Here is an 18,095-nt window from a genome sequence, read left to right as displayed (position 1 = left end):
CACACTAATGCCTGTGTGATTTCTCTTTGGATGAATAGCGTTAATCCTGCCGTTACAATTTCATCACAGCTTTGTGATAATTGAAAGGAGGCCATATCTCATTCTATGGAAGCATTTTTCCCGGAAAAGTTAAGGCTGCTCCGGGAATGGAAACCCAGAAGGAAATGACTTATTTTTTTTATCCCTTTATACTTTAATATTCACAATAAGAGGTTAATACTGTTTAAGATACCATATCAATAAATTGCAATGCCCGATCATGTACTACAATGTGAATTCTCCTAGATGGGATTAAGATGAGGAGAGTGTGTGCATGTAGTTGGTGCCGCTGTGTCTCTCTGAAGTGCACACAGGAAGTGGGGGGGTTAGGTTTGCACAGAGTGAGGTGCATGGGGCTCTCTCGCGTTGGAGGTCCGGAGGCCCGGCTGTGGTTGTTTGGTTTACGACGTGTGTGTGTCGTCTTAAGCAGCAGTAGCTCATAGGGCATCCCCCGAAAACAGACGTCTGCTGCCTGCATTCTCTCAAGGGACGGCCATCATGATCAACAGCAGGCCAATAGTGACGTTGATTATGGATTCCAACGACGAATGCGACAGAGGGGGCTTGTACAACTATTTCCTTGAATCCGGGAAAGAGGTTATCATGGTGATGCAATTGATGATGGAGTTCTGAAACTCTTGTATTTATGTTTGCCTCTGAAGTGTAGTATAATCATACGCAGAGTAACGATGCGATGGAAAGTACGTTAATGTCATGCTTCTACATTGATCACAGAACCTTCCAGCCTCATTCTCAATCCGTACAACAAAACTAGTTCTCTTATCCACAGGGCATAAGCGTCTATTCCTCTTCATGTGACCTTGCATGCATTTATTCTGACGAGGCTGACCAGGTTGATCGAGTCAGGGAACCGATCCCTTTGAGTAGTGGCCTCCTCTTTTTTTGAGAAGTTCCTGTTTCCTGTTGTGTGCCCCTCACGTCCCTGTTTGCCCCATGTCAATATGGGGCTCCTGATAAGGCTGTTGCCACACTCTTTCCACACCAACCCACCCCACCTCCAACTCTTTTCTCCTGGTATGAATTTAGACATTGTGGTTTTAAATTATTTAAAATGGGACTTGATAGAAATGCAACTTTCGCTATGTTTTCCAACTGATGATGATGGAACTGTGATAACAAGTAACGGCTAATGCAGCAGTAAAACAAAAAGCTTTTATAGCTTTTTAGTTAGCTTAAGTAGGCGGTGACCGCTGTTCTCCATTACTGCGTGTTCTCCTCCAGCTAATGAGGAGGGATTTACACATATTTGTGTTCCAAAATATACTCACACACACACACAGCACTCTGTGTGCTATCATACGCTGTTTAATTTGGGTATTAAAGTGCACTTAACTCATAGCACACAAAATAGGAAAATCAATATGAAATATCTTTGTGGTAGCAAGGATATAACAACAGCAGATAGTTGCATCCTGTCTACACATGGCACCGGTTCTACTGATTTCAGATAGTCCAGGTAACAGGTTAATCTGACCCATGCCCACAATGATCCTAACCTGCTTCTGAGCAAGACCAATCTGTAGTGGTTCTGTCCATGTGTGCTTCACTTTGAATATTGTGTTTGAACATGAAAAAACGGGGACACTACCTGGTGAAGGGTGGTATTGCGCCCATTTCCTTGTGTTTGGTAGTGGAGGAAGAGTACATTGTTGAGACTGATCTGTGTGGAAGGCAACAGTATACTAATCAACAGTTTAAGCTGTTGGGTCATTTTTCTATTGACCCCTCCGAATTCATAGTTCAAACAGACTTTACGGAATGACTTTACAATGGAAAATGACCATATTGGTTTAAATGATGGGTGCTAGACAACCACATGGACAAAACAAGACTAAAAGCCAGAGTGCCCACTGTTGTGGTTATCCAATCCATCCGTCCTGAAGACGATGGCCTGGAGAGGTGATGCACTTCTCCCTGAAGCAGAGAAGGACTTGATAGTTGGTCCACATGAGACCGCAAGCCGGTTTCCTCTCCAGGGGAGTGGCGCTGGGTTTGTTTGTATACAGCTGTGCAGACTTAACTGTAAGTACGCATTAGTAACTGAACCACAAAAGTGGTGTGTGTGTGTGTGTGTGTGTGTGTGTGTGTGTGTGTGTGTGTGTGTGTGTGTGTGTGTGTGTGTGTGTGTGTGTGTGTGTGTGTGTGTGTGTGTGTGTGTGTGTGTGTGTGTGTGTGTGTGTCACAATTTGTTTATCTTGTTTTGTAAGATGACTGATTGTCTTTTGTTTATATAATATATATATACCTTTACCGTCTCACATTCAGATGGCAATTAAATGCCAAATAAGGAACACGATAGAGAGATGAAGTTTCCTGTTTCAAGTCGTGGGTATTGCATGGCAGGAAATCAAATTAAATATGAGTTGATAGAAGTGGTTGTTTTTTCAACCACAAACAAAAATGACAGATCGGGATGAAAACCCACAGTGCTCATTTGCATTGAGCTCACCTCCCCCCCGCCCCCGCCTACCACCACTCAGTCCGGGCGCTGGGTTACGTAACAGGTAGTGATGTATACCTGAAGGGCTTACAGCTTAGAGCCGCGCTAAGTACAGCCGGCACACACAGCGGCGCCACTCCAGCAGCAGCCATCTGACATCAAACCAAGTGAAGCTTGATAACCACTAAATCCTTCATACTGAGTGATGTGATACACCCCCCCCCCCCTCTTTAAGACCCGCTTTGACACATCTGCCACGTTAAGCATGACCCTGTTGGCCCCGTGGTTCATCTTAGGCCGGCCTCTGCACTCTGCGTGCACCGCAAAGCGTTTGTTTGTTCCACGCTACTTCTCTTTGTCGTTTCCGTGATTCTTGTGTTCATTTGTTTTTCTCCTCTTTGTATACACGGAGACGTTTCATCCAATTCAAATGGTAAAGAACCACTCTGGCCCCGGTCACGGGTTACTTGTGTCTCTTCATTCTGAGGCCCGGTGGAGCTCTGGGACCAGGCCGGGGCCGGTGTGTGCAGAGATCCACTGCGCCATCCACTGCTGCTGGGTGGCGCTGCAGAGACGCTGCTTCCCCGCTTTATAAAAAGGTCTGGATTAGCCTTATCTGCTTACCTGATTACCGCCCACTTCCCAAGCTCTCGGCCAGCTAGATTATAATAGGCAGCCGCCATTGAGGCGGGTCACCGGAAGCTGTCGGTTCATTAAGAGAACGGCAAGCAGGGCCAAAGGATAGGGCAACGGGCTATCTACTAGGAAGTAGAGGCTGTGGTCGAGGTGTCACTGTATTTCGGTCCCAAGTCTGCTTATGTGGGATATTTAGCCTGGGCCCAGCCTTGAAACCACAAACTACTTTTACCCTGGCCTCTGATAATAGACTGCTTGACTTTGGGCGGAAATATCACTACTTTGGTGTCACTGCTCAGTGCGGTTCCTATAAGGACCGGCCGCCCAGCCTCTCTGTCATTGGACTGCACGGAGACAGTGGGGCGCTGTCACCACGGGGACGGCTGGCTGGACCGCTCAGTCATGCTGCAGCGGCTCGCGGGGTCTCCTGAACATCATTACATTATTATCGATTGCTTGCCAACCCAACGGACCTAATGGGACGGCCCCTAATGGGACGGCCCCTAATGGGACGGCCCCTAGTGCATCCCGTGTAGGCGTGCAGAGCTCGCGCCGTGACAAGATTGTCGATTGCATAACAAAAAATATTCTGGTATAATCTCCTTCTTGTTTTTCCAACTTTCTGATCCATTCAGTCCGGTTGGCTGTGCATCACATTTATCTCTCCCTCTCTCTCTCTCTCTCTCTGTCTACAACTGCCCTTTGGTTAGCTCTCTGCTTCCCTCTCATTCTTTACTCCTCCCCTTTTGTGTGTGTGTGTGTGTGTGTGTGTGTGTGTGTGTGTGTGTGTGTGTGTGTGTGTGTGTGTGTGTGTGTGTGTGTGTGTGTGTGTGTGTGTGTGTGTGTGTGTGTGTGTGTGTGTGTGTGTGTGTGTGCTCACACGCAGCGTGCTCATCAGGGATCAGAAGCTGAGAAGGGAGGGGGGTTTGTGAAGATGTGATGCGTGGCTGATGACACTGTCCCTCACTGGCCACTGTCGCACACATGCACGTACACATGCACTCTCTCACACACACACACGCGCATAAGCCAGCAGAGCTGTAGCTGATCCATCACATCCACCCAGATCCCGCGCTGTGTCCCTGCTCTCCGCACCGAGCTAGCCATACCTCTGCCCTCTCACTCACTCAGCCAACCCATTCCACGCTGGGCTACCTGGGCTCGTTGGGAACTACTACTGGGACCCCCCCCCCCCCGCCACCCCCAAGCTACTGCTCTCCGCTACGCCCCCCCTCACCCCGCTCCACAGCATGGAGCAGGGTGAGAGCTCTCGACTGAGGGGTAAGTTTACTTTTAGCCAACTACTCCTCACTTGCTAAATATAACGGTCTTGGATTGAGGTGTACTTTAAAGTCACTGCGGTTCCAGGCTCTACCTTTTCCCAGTTTAGTTTTTACTTTACTGTTCTGTACTGTTGTGGTGTTTTGTGCTGACCCGCTGTACAGCTCACCGGGATTAAAGCTCACGGCGTATGCATCCGCACGCTCTTCCAAAGACGAGACAATTCTACTGTGCCCATTTACTGTGCATTGACAAGGGACTGTTGGTTTGGGCTGTTATGTGAGTTAAAGAAATGTGTGTGCTGGAGCCACATGATGAATGGCCTATGACCGCGGCTCCTGAACTCTGCTCATTCTGCCCTGCTGCACTTGCAGGACACTCCCCTCTCTCATATTCTATGTATCTTTTTGTATTTCTCTTAATGGCTTTTTGTGCATGTTGTTATGGTCCTGTTAGTGTTGTTTACATGACTTAGTGCAGGGGATATTGGGGAAATGCATAGGATCGCTGGGTCTGACTTTTGGCTGACGTCGGCAGGCACATCCTCTCTGGTAGGACGGAGCGTGGGCGTCTAAGTCAGCTTAGCCGTGATGTCACGGCCCGCAGCTCTGTGCTTTATAAATAGGACGCGTGGCCATTTATTACCACAGAGGTGCAGGGTCACAAACGCACACACACACACACACACACACACACACGCATGCATGGGACACACGTGCACAAGCATGCATGCACAAACACACACAATTTACAAATGACACGCGGCACTACGGGGTGTATTAGAACGGGATATGATGAACTGAAGTTGCAGACGTTTGTTTTGAATGCATGGAACAAAATGAGTTTGGTGTAGTCACTGTCGCTGTTTTAGGAAAAGGCTCAAGTCCTGAGGTAACGGCATTTCAAGGTGGCGTCAGAATACGAAGAGAAAACGGTGTGTGTGTGTGTGTGTGTGTGTGTGTGTGTGTGTGTGTGTGTGTGTGTGTGTGTGTGTGTGTGTGTGTGTGTGTGTGTGTGTGTGTGTGTGTGTGTGTGTGTGTGTGTGTGTGTGTGTGTGTGTGTGTGAGAAATGCTTGCATAAGGGCACCTGGGTGGGGACCAGTGAACTCCTGTCAGCTCCCAGTAATGGGACTCATTTGTTAAGAAGAACCAAAACAAGGCTGCTGTTAATGAGGTGGTGAAGCACTACTGTGTATACATCCCCCCACACTGTAGCCCCTGTGCAGGGGGGGGGAGTCTGTTGGGGAGGACCTGGGAGCCAGATGCCCTCCCCCCCCCCCCACCCTGCCCACCTCCGTTGCTCTCAAAGTGTTACCCCCGCCTCATTTGCTCATCGCTCGGTGTGTGTGTGTGTGTGTGTGTGTGTGTGTGTGTGTGTGTGTGTGTGTGTGTGTGTGTGTGTGTGTGTGTGTGTGTGTGTGTGTGTGTGTGTGTGTGTGTGTGTGTGTGTGTGTGTGTGTCGGGTCGCTTTTTATTTTACCAACTTTTGTCGATTCTTCCTCCTTATCTTCTAAGCATTGATAAAGTATAGAGTAAAGAGTTAATGTAAGGTTTATGCAAGTTTTGTGCTATTTGTGCACAATTGCTGTCAATTATTTAAAGAAGTCCAAAGGGCTTCCATTCACCAATAAGAATGCACATAACCAAGTCAATGTGCTTTTTAAAGCCTGCATGTTTGTCATTTGATATAGGAATCGCTGCCAATAAGCAGGATGGTCCAGGTGTGGCTTTCATTGGCGTGTGTCTGCGAGTCTCTAAAAAAAAAAATAGAAGAAAGTAAGGAGGGTAAAGATCCAACGCATAGCAAACCTAGTCTGTTTATTTTCAGTAAAACGTTTGATAAAAGGGTTCTACCCTCTGTACTTCCTGGGTAGGTGGGTGATGATGCAGGGGAAGCGCTCATGTTTCAGTGCAGAGGTTTACCCCTTTACCTTATGTACTCCAGCAATGTCACTTTCAGCGGTCATCGGATGTGCTCTAGCTCAAGGGAGAATCTGATCCTCCAACTGCACGATACGCACAAAACACACTCTCACACTCTCTCTCTCTCTCTCTGTCTCTGTGTATAGTCGTGTCATCGGTCTGCCAAAATGATTGGTGGGCTTTGTTGACGAGGTTAATAAAGTGTCTGGTAAAGGGTAATGTTCCGTTTTAGTTTCACGGTGTCTTGATGAGCACTTCTGCCTAATGACCTAATACAGGCAACATTGTGGTCTACATTGTAACACTGAATGATGTCAGTGCCAGACACTTTTCGAGCATTCATTTTGAGTACCTGGTAGATTTATTCATCGAGTATGCAGCATCAACAGAAGAGCTGCGGCTCAGTGTTCGGGCCCCAGGGTCACTCTTGTCCCGGCCTCTCATGTGGTACTTGATGCTGCACGGCCCTGGGCTGGGTGTTAAATTGTACAGATCGCTGCTGGATGGAGCCAGTGGTGTTAAGTCTTCTGGGTCCGTCAAAGCAGACGGTGTGGGTGGTTGATTATCAGTGGGTCTGTACTTGTTTCTACTTTGGTTATATGGCCGTTACTTCCTGTCACGTCTGCCAGTCCGAACAAGAAATCTGGTAAAACAGTCGAGGGCTAGCCTACTTCTTTGACACTTCAAGTGTGTGTGTGTGTGTGTGTGTGTGTGTGTGTGTGTGTGTGTGTGTGTGTGTGTGTGTGTGTGTGTGTGTGTGTGTGTGTGTGTGTGTGTGTGTGTGTGTGTGTGTGTGTGTGTGTGTGTGTGTGTGTGTGTGTGGGTGGTTGTCAGGGGAAATCATGGATCCAGGAAACATGTCCCATGTAATAGTCTTTTAATTATATAACATTTAATTCCCAGCAAAGTACTCCATGTAATGTGTGCGGCTATGGAGTAAAGACACGTGTGCGCACACGTACACGTGTACACAGTGTGTACTTCTCCATCCCATTCCCAACACTTAACATTTTTGGAAAAAGTTAACTAACCCCTAGTTGTCACGATGACTGTAGTAATAATATATTGAGTAGAGTAATCAACTTAATGTATTTAAGGAATTTTTAACTTTCACATCGTTTTTTTGGTAAGATTTCAGATTTGTATTAGGATAATTTAAAGGCTTATCTTTGTTTAATATTCTTTAGTCAATCCGCACTAAGCTTCTATTCATCATAAAATCAGCAACCCAATTGCGGGAAGAAAAAGCAATTAGACTGATTAAATCTGTTATTATTATCAATTTTTTTTTTGTCCCGAGAACACCCAAAGACATGAAGCTGTCACCTGTCAATTAAATGAATCATGGCAAAATCGTTTTTTACTGCTCACTAAGAATGATGGTACGTATTGACCATTCGCAGCCCTAACGAGCACACTATTTATACATTCAGACAATTCTGCATTGTCATTTGTCATTGCTCAGCCACACAGCCAAGGCTGCAGATAAACAGTCAAACGCAGCACGACAGAATTAGGAACCAGAGAGCCAGATTTAGCCAGAGGCTAGCCCTCAAACAGGATTGTACCACGTTTAGATTGATCCAGCATTGCTGGAGACAATGATTACCCGTGGCGTGTACCAACATCCTGCCTGGCTCAAGAGAGGAAGAGCGAGCGAAAGCGGGACTGTGAACACTTATACAGCATTACTAGACTGCTATCACACTCTGGCCCTGTTATCCCCTCTTATCACTTAAACAAGCGCACTACACACCAACCAAATCCAGACGCCTATAAAATCATCCATTCCTGAAGTGATTTAAACGGCACAAGGCGCACAAGGACATATTGACTTTCCCTGTGATTATTGGAGGGTTTAGCCCCGCCGAAAGCCTCTTACTCTCTACTCTGCATCTGGATCAGCAGTGAAACTTACCCATGAAATCCCTCCCTCCCTGCCCGCCCCAGTCCAAGCCATGGCTCTCACTGAGGTACGCCAGCATCTAGGCCAGGAGAAGGAGCCAAGGCCGGCTGTGGGTCGCTGGCGTCTGGCCCTTTAGAGCCTCGCTGGGCTGCTTGTACTCCCTTGCATACGCAGCTACTGTTTGTTGTTGTTGTTGTTGTTACGATGATGATACAGGTACATGTTTCGTTGTTTTTTATGGATTCTTGTTTGGACCGTTCATTATGTCATCTATGAAATGCATAGTCACTCCTTTTCGACTAGCTTTGTGTGCGTGTGTGCGTGTGCGTGTGCGTGTGTGTGTGTGCGCGTGCTTGTGCGCGCATGTCATGCATACATTGTTTCCCTCCTGTTGGTGCATGCCCAACTACGAGGTCACCCGATGGTCATCTTGGACAGGGTAAAGGATCTCTGAGCCCTCCTTGCTCAGAGTTCCTGAATCTATGTGACCGTGACGTATAATGTGTTATATACTAAAAACGTCAAAGCAGGAAGCATTAACGCATGTAAACAACTTGAGGCATTTCTATCAACCCCCTGCTTTTTATTATTTGCTTTTTGATTAAAAGCAAAAAGAGTTGGACTTTCATTTTGATTGTGTAAAAAGAAAGTGCTTCAATAATGAAGTCTTATATTAGGATCAGTCGATTGTCTTTTTAAACGACACAGAGCAATCCATTTACAGCACAGCTACACACATCGCATGGGGCGCAGTAGGAAGCACGTGTGTGTGTCTGTGTGTATGCACTCGACCTGCCAGAGCCACGCGCGCTAGCTCGGTTGCCACATTCTGCGCGGTGCATTCAGCCAAAACATTTGCTTAACCCGTGGCCTTGAATGCCAAGGCCAGAACCGCGGTTTACAGCTGGGCTCCAAATTGTTCTCCCTGCCGGTCGCCAGCTCTCGGAGGGCCCGAGATGGCGGTGCAAGTTGTGAATGACATCAATGGGATATCTTGCATTCCTGAAAGAGTCCCCCCCCCCCGTCCCCCGTCCCCCTGCTAGAGTGTCAAGAGGAGCCCCAGTACTCGATAAATTACAGTCGCCTTGGCTGTGTCGATTCTAGCTTTGGCCCTAGCTATTTTGTTCGTGGGTAGGACTAATGGAGTACCTCTGCTTAATGTTGCAGACCTGCAGAAAGCGACACTGTTGATCACGTATCTGAGGGATTCAGAAACCAAAAATAAGGTTTAGACTGAAAGAGGTGAAAGAGAAACTGTAATTTAATCGATACACATGATGAATTATTAATTCCTGGTATTGTGGGTTCAGGGTCAGCGCCTCCTTCCATATTCTGAGAAATTACATCCACTCATGAAGTTTATTGTTTATTATGGATCCCCATTAGTTGTCGCAGAAGCGGCAGACTAGTCTTCCTGGGGTCCAATTAAAATCTGAACATACAAACAATTAATCATCACTCAAATACAGTAAAAGTAATGACAAAACTACAAATACATAGCAACAGTCAAACAAACGAATAAATGGGCATCTGGGCGCCTCAGAGCGCAAACACCTTCATCAAAACATAATTCATTGAGCGCCAAGCCAAGTCAGAGTCCCGAGTTCATATTTAACATAAATAAAAATAGGATTTAATTTGCCTCTTGAATTCCCTCTTCACAGGTATAACACGAATGTGCGAAGGGAGTATATTCCACAAAGAAATTGACCTATAGAAGGATGTCCTCCTCGTTGCATTACTCCTACAGTGTGGGAGCACAACTAGCCCTGCTGTTGCAGATCTAGTACCGTATGAATGAGCATCAGAGCAAAAACCAATTTCATTAAAAACAGCTCTAGGAACATGAGTGGAAATTACATTCTTAATAAATATCAAGGACCTAATGGATAACCTATCAAGAGCTTTAGGCCACTTGAGATCAGAATGCATCTGATCTACATTTGATCTGTAAGATCTATCAAGGGCAAGTCTAGCAGCCCGGTTTTGTACAGTTTGTAGTTTGCTTAGGTCAGTCTTAGAGGCAGAGGCCCAAATAACAGAACAATAGTCGAGATGGCATAATACTAATGTTTGAACCACCTGTCTCCGTAAAGTAGCTGGTAAGTAGGTGGCACATTTCCGGACCGTAGCAATGCTCCTACTCATCTTGGCAACTATCTGCCTAACATGATCAGTCCAGGACAGAGTGTTACAAATAGAAAGTCCCAGAAGCTTTAACTTGCTCTCCTGCTTGACTGGCTGACTAGAAATCTGCAGATCAAGCATAGGCTGACTGGCTACATTATGCCGAGATCCAAAGACAATGCTGACAGTTTTTGATAGATTTAAAACAAGTCTATTTGCAGTAACCCAATTGACCACTGCTTTCAGATCTTGTGACAGAACGGACTTAAGTTTACAGCATGAAGATGCAGAATAGTACAGTGTAGAATCGTCAGCGTATAAAACCAAAGTGGATTCTTGAATAACAAGCGGGAGATCATTCGTAAAAATTGAAAATAAGAGCGGACCCAAACAACTTCCTCGCGGCACACCACAGTCTATGTTAATGCTGTTGGACAGAGTACCATTCAAGAAAACCTGTTGAGTTCTGAAAGATAAATAATTTTCAAACCAAGAGATTGCCATAGGTCCAAAACCATAATGCGTGAGTTTTTCAATCAACAACTTATGGTAAATTAGGTCAAATGCAGCGCTGAAGTCCAACATGACAGCACCAGATAACAATGAATTGTCAATCCCCCTTAACCAATCGTCAGTCATTTTTACCAAGACTGTGCAGGTGGAATGACCCTCTCTGTAGGCATGTTGTGCATTACTTATCAAATCATTCTTAGACATATAATCATGGATTTGGTTATATACAATCCTTTCTAAAATTTTACTCAAAACAGGTAGGATTGTTATAGGTCTACAGTTAGGACCACTGAATGTGGATTTGGTATCTTTTGGTATGGGAATAATTTTTCCTTCTTTCCAGATTTTAGGACAGGTTCCATTAGATAGACAGGAATTAAATATGTGACATACAGGAAGAGCTATATAATCAACAGCTATTCTGAGTAATTTACCATCAATACAATCTGTACCAGCAGAGTTGTCTTTAGAAATGGATCGTAACAATTTTTCAACCTCCTTGATTTCAACCGAATTGAACTCAAAAGTACACTGTTTGCCTTTCATTATGAGATCATCAATGAGCAGACACGATTTGTTCTTTACATTTGTACAAAAGCCCCCCCTCAAATTTTCAACTTTTTCCACAAAATACTTATTTAGGTAATTTGACATCCTTAGGCTTAGAAATAAATACACCATTATCAGTCTCAATGAAGGATGCAGAAGCATTAGTACTCCGACCCATAATATCATTCATCACTTTCCATAATTTCTTACTGTCATGTTGGGCTCTATCAATCCTTTGCCGATACAATTCCCTCTTTTTTTCTCTGTTCACCTTCGTAACTAGATTCCGTATTTTACAATAGTTCTTTGTTGCTCTGTCTATTTCCACAGGAGACGGTCTACGAAAGGAAAGCAGTCCTTTCATCAACAACACGGACAACGATAAGGCCATCAGCTATGATGGCAAGAACATGGCCCTCTTTGAGGTAACACTGTGGTGTATGAGGACTGTCCAATATTCCAATTTGTGTGCTTTTACTATTGCTGCATTTTAAATCTGAGAATTTAGTACAAAATTTTACTTATAACAATGCGACCATGCTTTCGGTACATTATGGTGGTTTGTTTAGTCCACTAAGGAACATTCTAGAAACAACATCACTGATGTTTTGTAACATGTCATCGTAACATGCGGTGCTTATAAACATTTGGGATACCAACAAGTAATGGCTTTCAAGGACAAATTTCTCCTACGGGGGATTATTAAAGTTTTATCTAAACCAAGTAAATATGGAAGTTAAGACACAGATCAACCTTCACTTGGATTGATGCATTGCCAGTTGTGTTATTATCACCAAACATTTGTTATCTAGTGCCCTTAACTGCAATAATAATTTAACAAAACTTTGAAACAAACCCAACGTACATTAATGTACCTTCACCGGTCCCTTAATTTAAACCTGGTAGTGTTTACTACCCACAACTCAAGACTGACGCTGTACTGCTATAAACCCTTTTTGGGTTATTATTCTGTGAACGTGGCAACGTTCTCGACAGCGTGGGATCTCTGAGCTCCTGGTCGTTTTCGAGTACTGTCCTTCAGTCCCCCTCCCTTGGCTGGTGTCGTCTTTAACGGAGTCACAGAGTTTTGCAGCCTGATGGTCGGGGCGGCTCGGGGCGTGAACCTCGGCTCAAGCTCGCTGATTAAATTGACCCGTGTGAGATGTTAATCGGCCGCATATCTTGGCAGATAAAACCGGTCAATGTATCTGTAATCGCCGTTTGCCGGGCTGTGGTAATCCTGGCGATGACGCATTAGAGCGGTCCTTCGTGCCTGCCTGCTCTGGCCACGGCTCCTCCGACTGTCCGCTCAGCTCGGGTTACTCGTTGTGGAGTGGTGTTTCATACGAGCCTTGCGTATTCCGCACAAAACAATGTCTATTTTGTGTTTCCATTTGTTGGGAAAAAACGAAATGGTTGTTCTGTGTTAGCCAAAACATTTATAATCGATTATTTATTCGTTGTAAGATTCCCTTATCGATTGGCAATTTCAGCAATTAAATAGTGTACCCTTTTTTTAATATTTGAATGAAATTTGAATTTTGTAATTAGTTTCTGCAAATGTCCCTGAGCGACTAAACAGGGGCTCAAGGTCGTTGATTCAGGAAAGTATTATTTAAGTTTCTGCACACTTTACTGTGTTGCACATCAAATGTCAAATAGAATAAATGTAATTTTTTTACCCATCGATCTACACACAGCGAATCATTATTCATTATTAATCATAATGAAGTGTTGGTGTGCGAAGAGGCGACGGGGTCTGAATGCTTTCAGAGGCCAGTGCAGCCAAGCAGGCTCAACATGGCTTGATTGATTCGACCAGGACTGCTGTATAAACCATTGGATGCCCATCCACATGATGTTTAGGATCTATTGAGTCTAATTAGTGAAGCTCCAGCTTGATGCTACGCATTTCCCCTCGACACATACCTCGTCCATTAACCACAAAATAAACAAAATTCTATGTATTCCGAATGACCACCCTCGACTATTATGTTATTCACTCATGAAATTCCAAACATAATCATAAAATATTAACCAAAGGCATTTATGCTCCTGCATGACGTGTGATCAGCGTTTGTGTTGTGGTCCTGGTGATGCAGGAGGAGATGGACAGCAACCCCATGGTGTCCTCCCTCCTCAACAAGCTGGCCAACTACACCAACCTCACCCAGGGGGCTCAGGAGCACGAGGAGGCTGACGAAGAGGAGGCTGGGCCCAAAAAGAAAGCCGTCAAGGTACCTCCATCCATCTTATTCTGCCATTCTCTGCGTGGTTTATTTACCACTAAAGGAATTGTATTTTTTTAGATTAAGTGTATTGCCTTAAACAGTTGTTACTTTCGTTTTCACCAATAAGGTACTTTTCTTGGCCAGTACAGAAAGTTGAAAGCTACTATAGCTTGCTACGTTGGGACGCGTTAGACAAGCCCCCAGGAATGGTCTCAAGGTTTGCAACGGCCCTAACGCAACGCTTCAACGCGTGTAACGCGTCTACGCCTATACCAATGGTTCACTATGCAAAAATGCAGATTTTCGACGCCCCAAACGCGAGTAACGCGTTTGGTGTGGCCGAACTTAGCCTAGTGGCTAACTGGGGTATTGTAGCACTGGACCAGAAAGCCTTCTCCACATGATACCCAATAGAAAAGCACACGGCTCTGTACTAATTTTTTTTGATATTACACATTAATGTGAGACAATGTGTAGTTTCTCATCGCAGGAAACAGAAAATAAACAAATGCAAGGATGCTGTTCTACTTCTCTTGTTGATAAAACTAGTCTCGAACTGCCTGTTCTTAAAGTGATGTAAGAATATGGGCATCTCCCTTTGAGAGTAGATCAGACTTCCACTTAAAGTAGATGCCCCCAAACCCAAAGGGTCGTAACCATGACGACCAAATGTCCCCTCCTAGAACTCTCAACCCAAAACACATTTTTCCAGGTGAAACAGTGGGTTCACTTGCTCCTCTTTAAGATAATAGAGCTGACACCATGACCCCCGTGCAGAACTAATCTGGGACCAGAGGCAGTGGCTCTGTGTTTTAATATGCAAGATGACCAAGACGGTGTACAAGTCTCGTCTTTTGAGTCTTGAACGTCCATTCGCTTTTACACTAATCACAGTTTCATCATAGGAACATATCTGCATTGGGGTTGGCCAGGATTTGCATGTTTCTTGTGATTGGTTCTGCAGGGTCTAGCTGGGTATTTTTTGCATAGATCTCTGGCAAGACATCTAAATGGCGAATAAATTTTTTTTGTAGTTGGCACATTCAAATTGAGCTTTTCCCACAGCCTATTCCCACAGTTATTCTTTCCCTTCATATCAAACGTATGGCCACTTTAAAGTTTATTTGACCTTGATTACTACTTACTAATATATCAAATAGAAGAATGAATCCTTGGTGATTTGCCAAAGTCCAACAGACTTCATTTTGTAGCTGGTATGTTGGCGGTGCTGTGTCACTGAAAAGGATGGCTGTTGTTTAGTTTCTGAGACGAGATGCTTGTCCCTGACCTGCTGCTGACCCACACTTCCTGATACACCTTGTTTATTACCTCCGGGAAGTAGAACAACCGGATAAGGCACCCAATTATACAAGCACAAGTTTGCACAAATAGCTTTTCTTCGGAATTTGAGTAAACTTCCACTTGTATTAAACTAAAGCAGATTTGACATCTATTTTTGCATTGTAATGTATAAACATTAACCCATTGTGCTTCTGATGATCTTGCCCCACCCCCTTCCTTTCCTTTTCTCTGTCCCTTGTTCCACTGGCATCTCATTTCTCTTTATTCCCTCGCATTTCTTCTTAACAAATGACTCATAACCCAACACTGCCCCCCCCCCCCCCCCCCCCTTTCATGCTTCGTCCCCTCCTTCCTTCCTCCCCCCCTCCCTGCGTCCCCTGCTCCCTCCGCTCCCCCTCCTGCAGAGCCCTCAGATGGGGACCTTCATGGGCGTGTACCTGCCCTGCCTGCAGAACATCCTCGGGGTCATCCTCTTCCTGCGTCTCACCTGGATCGTGGGCACCGCGGGGATCGTGGAGTCCCTGGCCATCGTGGTGATGTGCTGCTCCTGTGTAAGTACGGGCCACCCGCCCCGTGATCCACACCAGTGTCCCGGCGCTCAATGGCACCGTGGACTGACCGCGATGTTCGTTCTCGTTTCATCTTAACCGCGATTGTGGCCGGTGGATAAATACCTATGTACCTGATACTTGGATACTTTGTTTACCTGACGGTCAACATTAACATGATGTGTAGTGGTAGTCGTTTTTTCGACTAAACAATCGAAATTCACCCGTCTTTTAAACGATTACATTGCAATCAGGCGCTGAGTATGCACACAAGACATACCAGGTTTTCCCATGAAACTTCTCGTTGGGCGTGTGTGAGGTGTGTTCAGGATGGGGGCCGGGCGCTCGACTGCGGACGTGTGTGTTGAACAACAACCGTGTTGGGGGCGATGGCTCTCATGGCTGCTGATCCCTACCGGCTATATTTAGCCCCAAAGGCTTTCTGCTGCTCATACAGCTCGCCGTGCCAAATGCTACCTGACATCTTGATTCCTAATCCCTTCCCCTGTGCATGGTGTCTGCCACACAAACGCACACAATACACACGCACGGCACTGCAGACAATGGCATGCTTAAGCTTAATCAGGGAAATTCAAAGGCCAACCCCGCCCTGAACCCTCTTTCACTTAATGAAAGGAACTTTCAGTTGTTAATTCCATCAGCAGACAAACAGCAAGGATGCTGGATATTGGGGAACGCTTTAAATGTAAATGTAAACGTATGGTAAATGTAGTCACATTCAATTCTAGTGTTCCACTGCTTTTCTTACAGTGGTACACTGTAGCTTTTTATATTCTTTTACACAAGTTTTTTATATTTCAGTCGGATCTCACGTTTCCGTTTGCATGCCTGTGTTAGTCCGCTCTACTGTTGACTGTTTACAGTGCTTTGCAGGTTACCGCCAATTACTTAGAACTAACGCCCCTGCACACTGAAGTCCTGTTGCCATGACACAGTCAAACAAATAGACTGTTTTAGGTTCTCATGAGACTGCAGCCGCCACCGCCCCACATCCCAACGGGTGTGTGAGCGCAACATTCTCCAACTCTGTCTGCTTCTCCCTGTTCTTCCACGTCCTCCTTGGGTGTTTCCATAGCCTTGCTATCATGTTCGGGGGGGGGCGTGGATGGGGCATTGTTATTCTGCTGGAATGTCTGAGTCACTGGGACTCTTTGGATAATGTGTTTCTGATCACCGGGGTTTGTTTGGATGCAGAGCTTAACTGGGCGGTTGCCATGTTGCTGGTGAAGTGAAAGTTGTTGGCGGATATTAGGAGGACAGTATGGGGAAGGGAGTGTCATTCATAGACGGATATCAAACTTCATGTTGGTGTTTGTGCGCTTCTCATAATAAATGAGTTCTCACGTTCAAGTGTTAACCTAACTTTTGTTATTGGCAAAGCAAACAAGCTTGGCATTTGAGAAGATGGCATCCATGGATTTAAAATGCATTGTGGAACTCGTACGCAGCAGTGTAGTACATAGTGCAGTTCTGTTTTCCCATGAAGTCACAGGTGTTCCAAGACGGTAGTAAAACTGACTTTAAAATGTAAATCGTTATCGTTAAAGAAAACAGATTTTATCTCCAAATTATCTGTAAATACATTCCTGGAAAGCCTTGGTAGAACACATGGAGCTGTATCGGGAACATTCCCTCTGGTGGCGTGAATGATTCTCAAGATATGAGTTGTAAAACTAAGCACAGACCGAGAGAATGCTCCTCAAACGTTCCAGCTGACGAGACGAGCCACCCTGTACTTTTCCATGCACTCACTGTCTCGGCTTGAGTAAGACACAGCAGCTTAGACCTTCAACGCTATGAAGGTAGGAACACATTGGTCAACTTAATTGGCTTTAGTCCAGCCTTTCCTGGTATGGCCCATTCAGACCTGGACATCACAGCCTCCTGAGACCATCTTGATCTCCTAAGTTCACCTTTTAGTTCCGTCTGAAAATCATCCCTAGCGCTGATACGTCTGCCCATTTTTTTTTAGTTTTAAGGAAAGTGAGGCCGGATGGTTGAACAATATTTGAAATTGTGCAATCAGGGTGGTTTCGGGAGGCTAAGGGGACAGTGCAGCATTAGATGTCATTAGCCTCACGATACAAAGGAACTGAAACTTCACATACATCTCCCTCTCCTCTCCCTTCTTCATTGGACTTGTTTAATAGGGTGTTGGCTACTTTCTATAAAATTGCTGCTTTAGAGAGTAGCGCCAAAGGGATTAGTCATGGAGTCAATTGCTCAATTGACTCCATGAGTTTATAATTTTAACCACTGTATTTACGGATTGTAATTAACGGCGTAATTTATTTTGTTTTCCTCTGGTATGGATTTTTCAATGAAGGCTACAATGATTATAAAAAAGTATTTTACTTGGCTGCGGTTAAAGAAGAACTAGATATATTCTTATTTTAGAAGAATTAATTATGTGTATATCTGGTTTTAGCCTTCTGATCCGGAAGTAATGTTGAGTAAGAGGCGGGCTATAGACGAGAAGGCTTTCTGGTGAAGATTTCGGAGAAAAGCTGCTATCTATTACCAATCTCCAAAGACTTAAAGCCTAAGCAGCAAAGGAA

At 45.0% G+C, this 18,095-nt stretch overlaps 1 protein-coding gene across 8 annotated transcripts in view; it reads left to right on the top strand.

The window, feature by feature from the left end:
• The window catches only part of LOC132452112 (solute carrier family 12 member 7-like), a 51,069-nt gene that overhangs the window by 13,855 nt on the left and 19,119 nt on the right, over nucleotides 1–18,095 (top strand). For 7 of the 8 annotated variants that reach the window (XM_060044503.1, XM_060044509.1, XM_060044505.1 and 4 more), the window contains exons 2-4: nucleotides 11,766–11,860; nucleotides 13,538–13,672; nucleotides 15,373–15,519. In XM_060044503.1, coding sequence (XP_059900486.1) covers nucleotides 11,766–11,860; nucleotides 13,538–13,672; nucleotides 15,373–15,519 — 377 coding nt within the window. Of the gene's footprint in view, nucleotides 1–3,895; nucleotides 4,418–11,765; nucleotides 11,861–13,537; nucleotides 13,673–15,372; nucleotides 15,520–18,095 lie in introns of those variants that run through there. The other variant, XM_060044507.1, reaches the window with a different exon arrangement.

The sequence above is a fragment of the Gadus macrocephalus genome, chromosome 23 (genome assembly GCF_031168955.1).
Source record: "Gadus macrocephalus chromosome 23, ASM3116895v1".
Classification (NCBI taxonomy): domain Eukaryota; kingdom Metazoa; phylum Chordata; class Actinopteri; order Gadiformes; family Gadidae; genus Gadus; species Gadus macrocephalus.
Note: the sequence above shows the minus strand (reverse complement) of the source record. Positions and strands in the feature narration are given on the sequence as shown.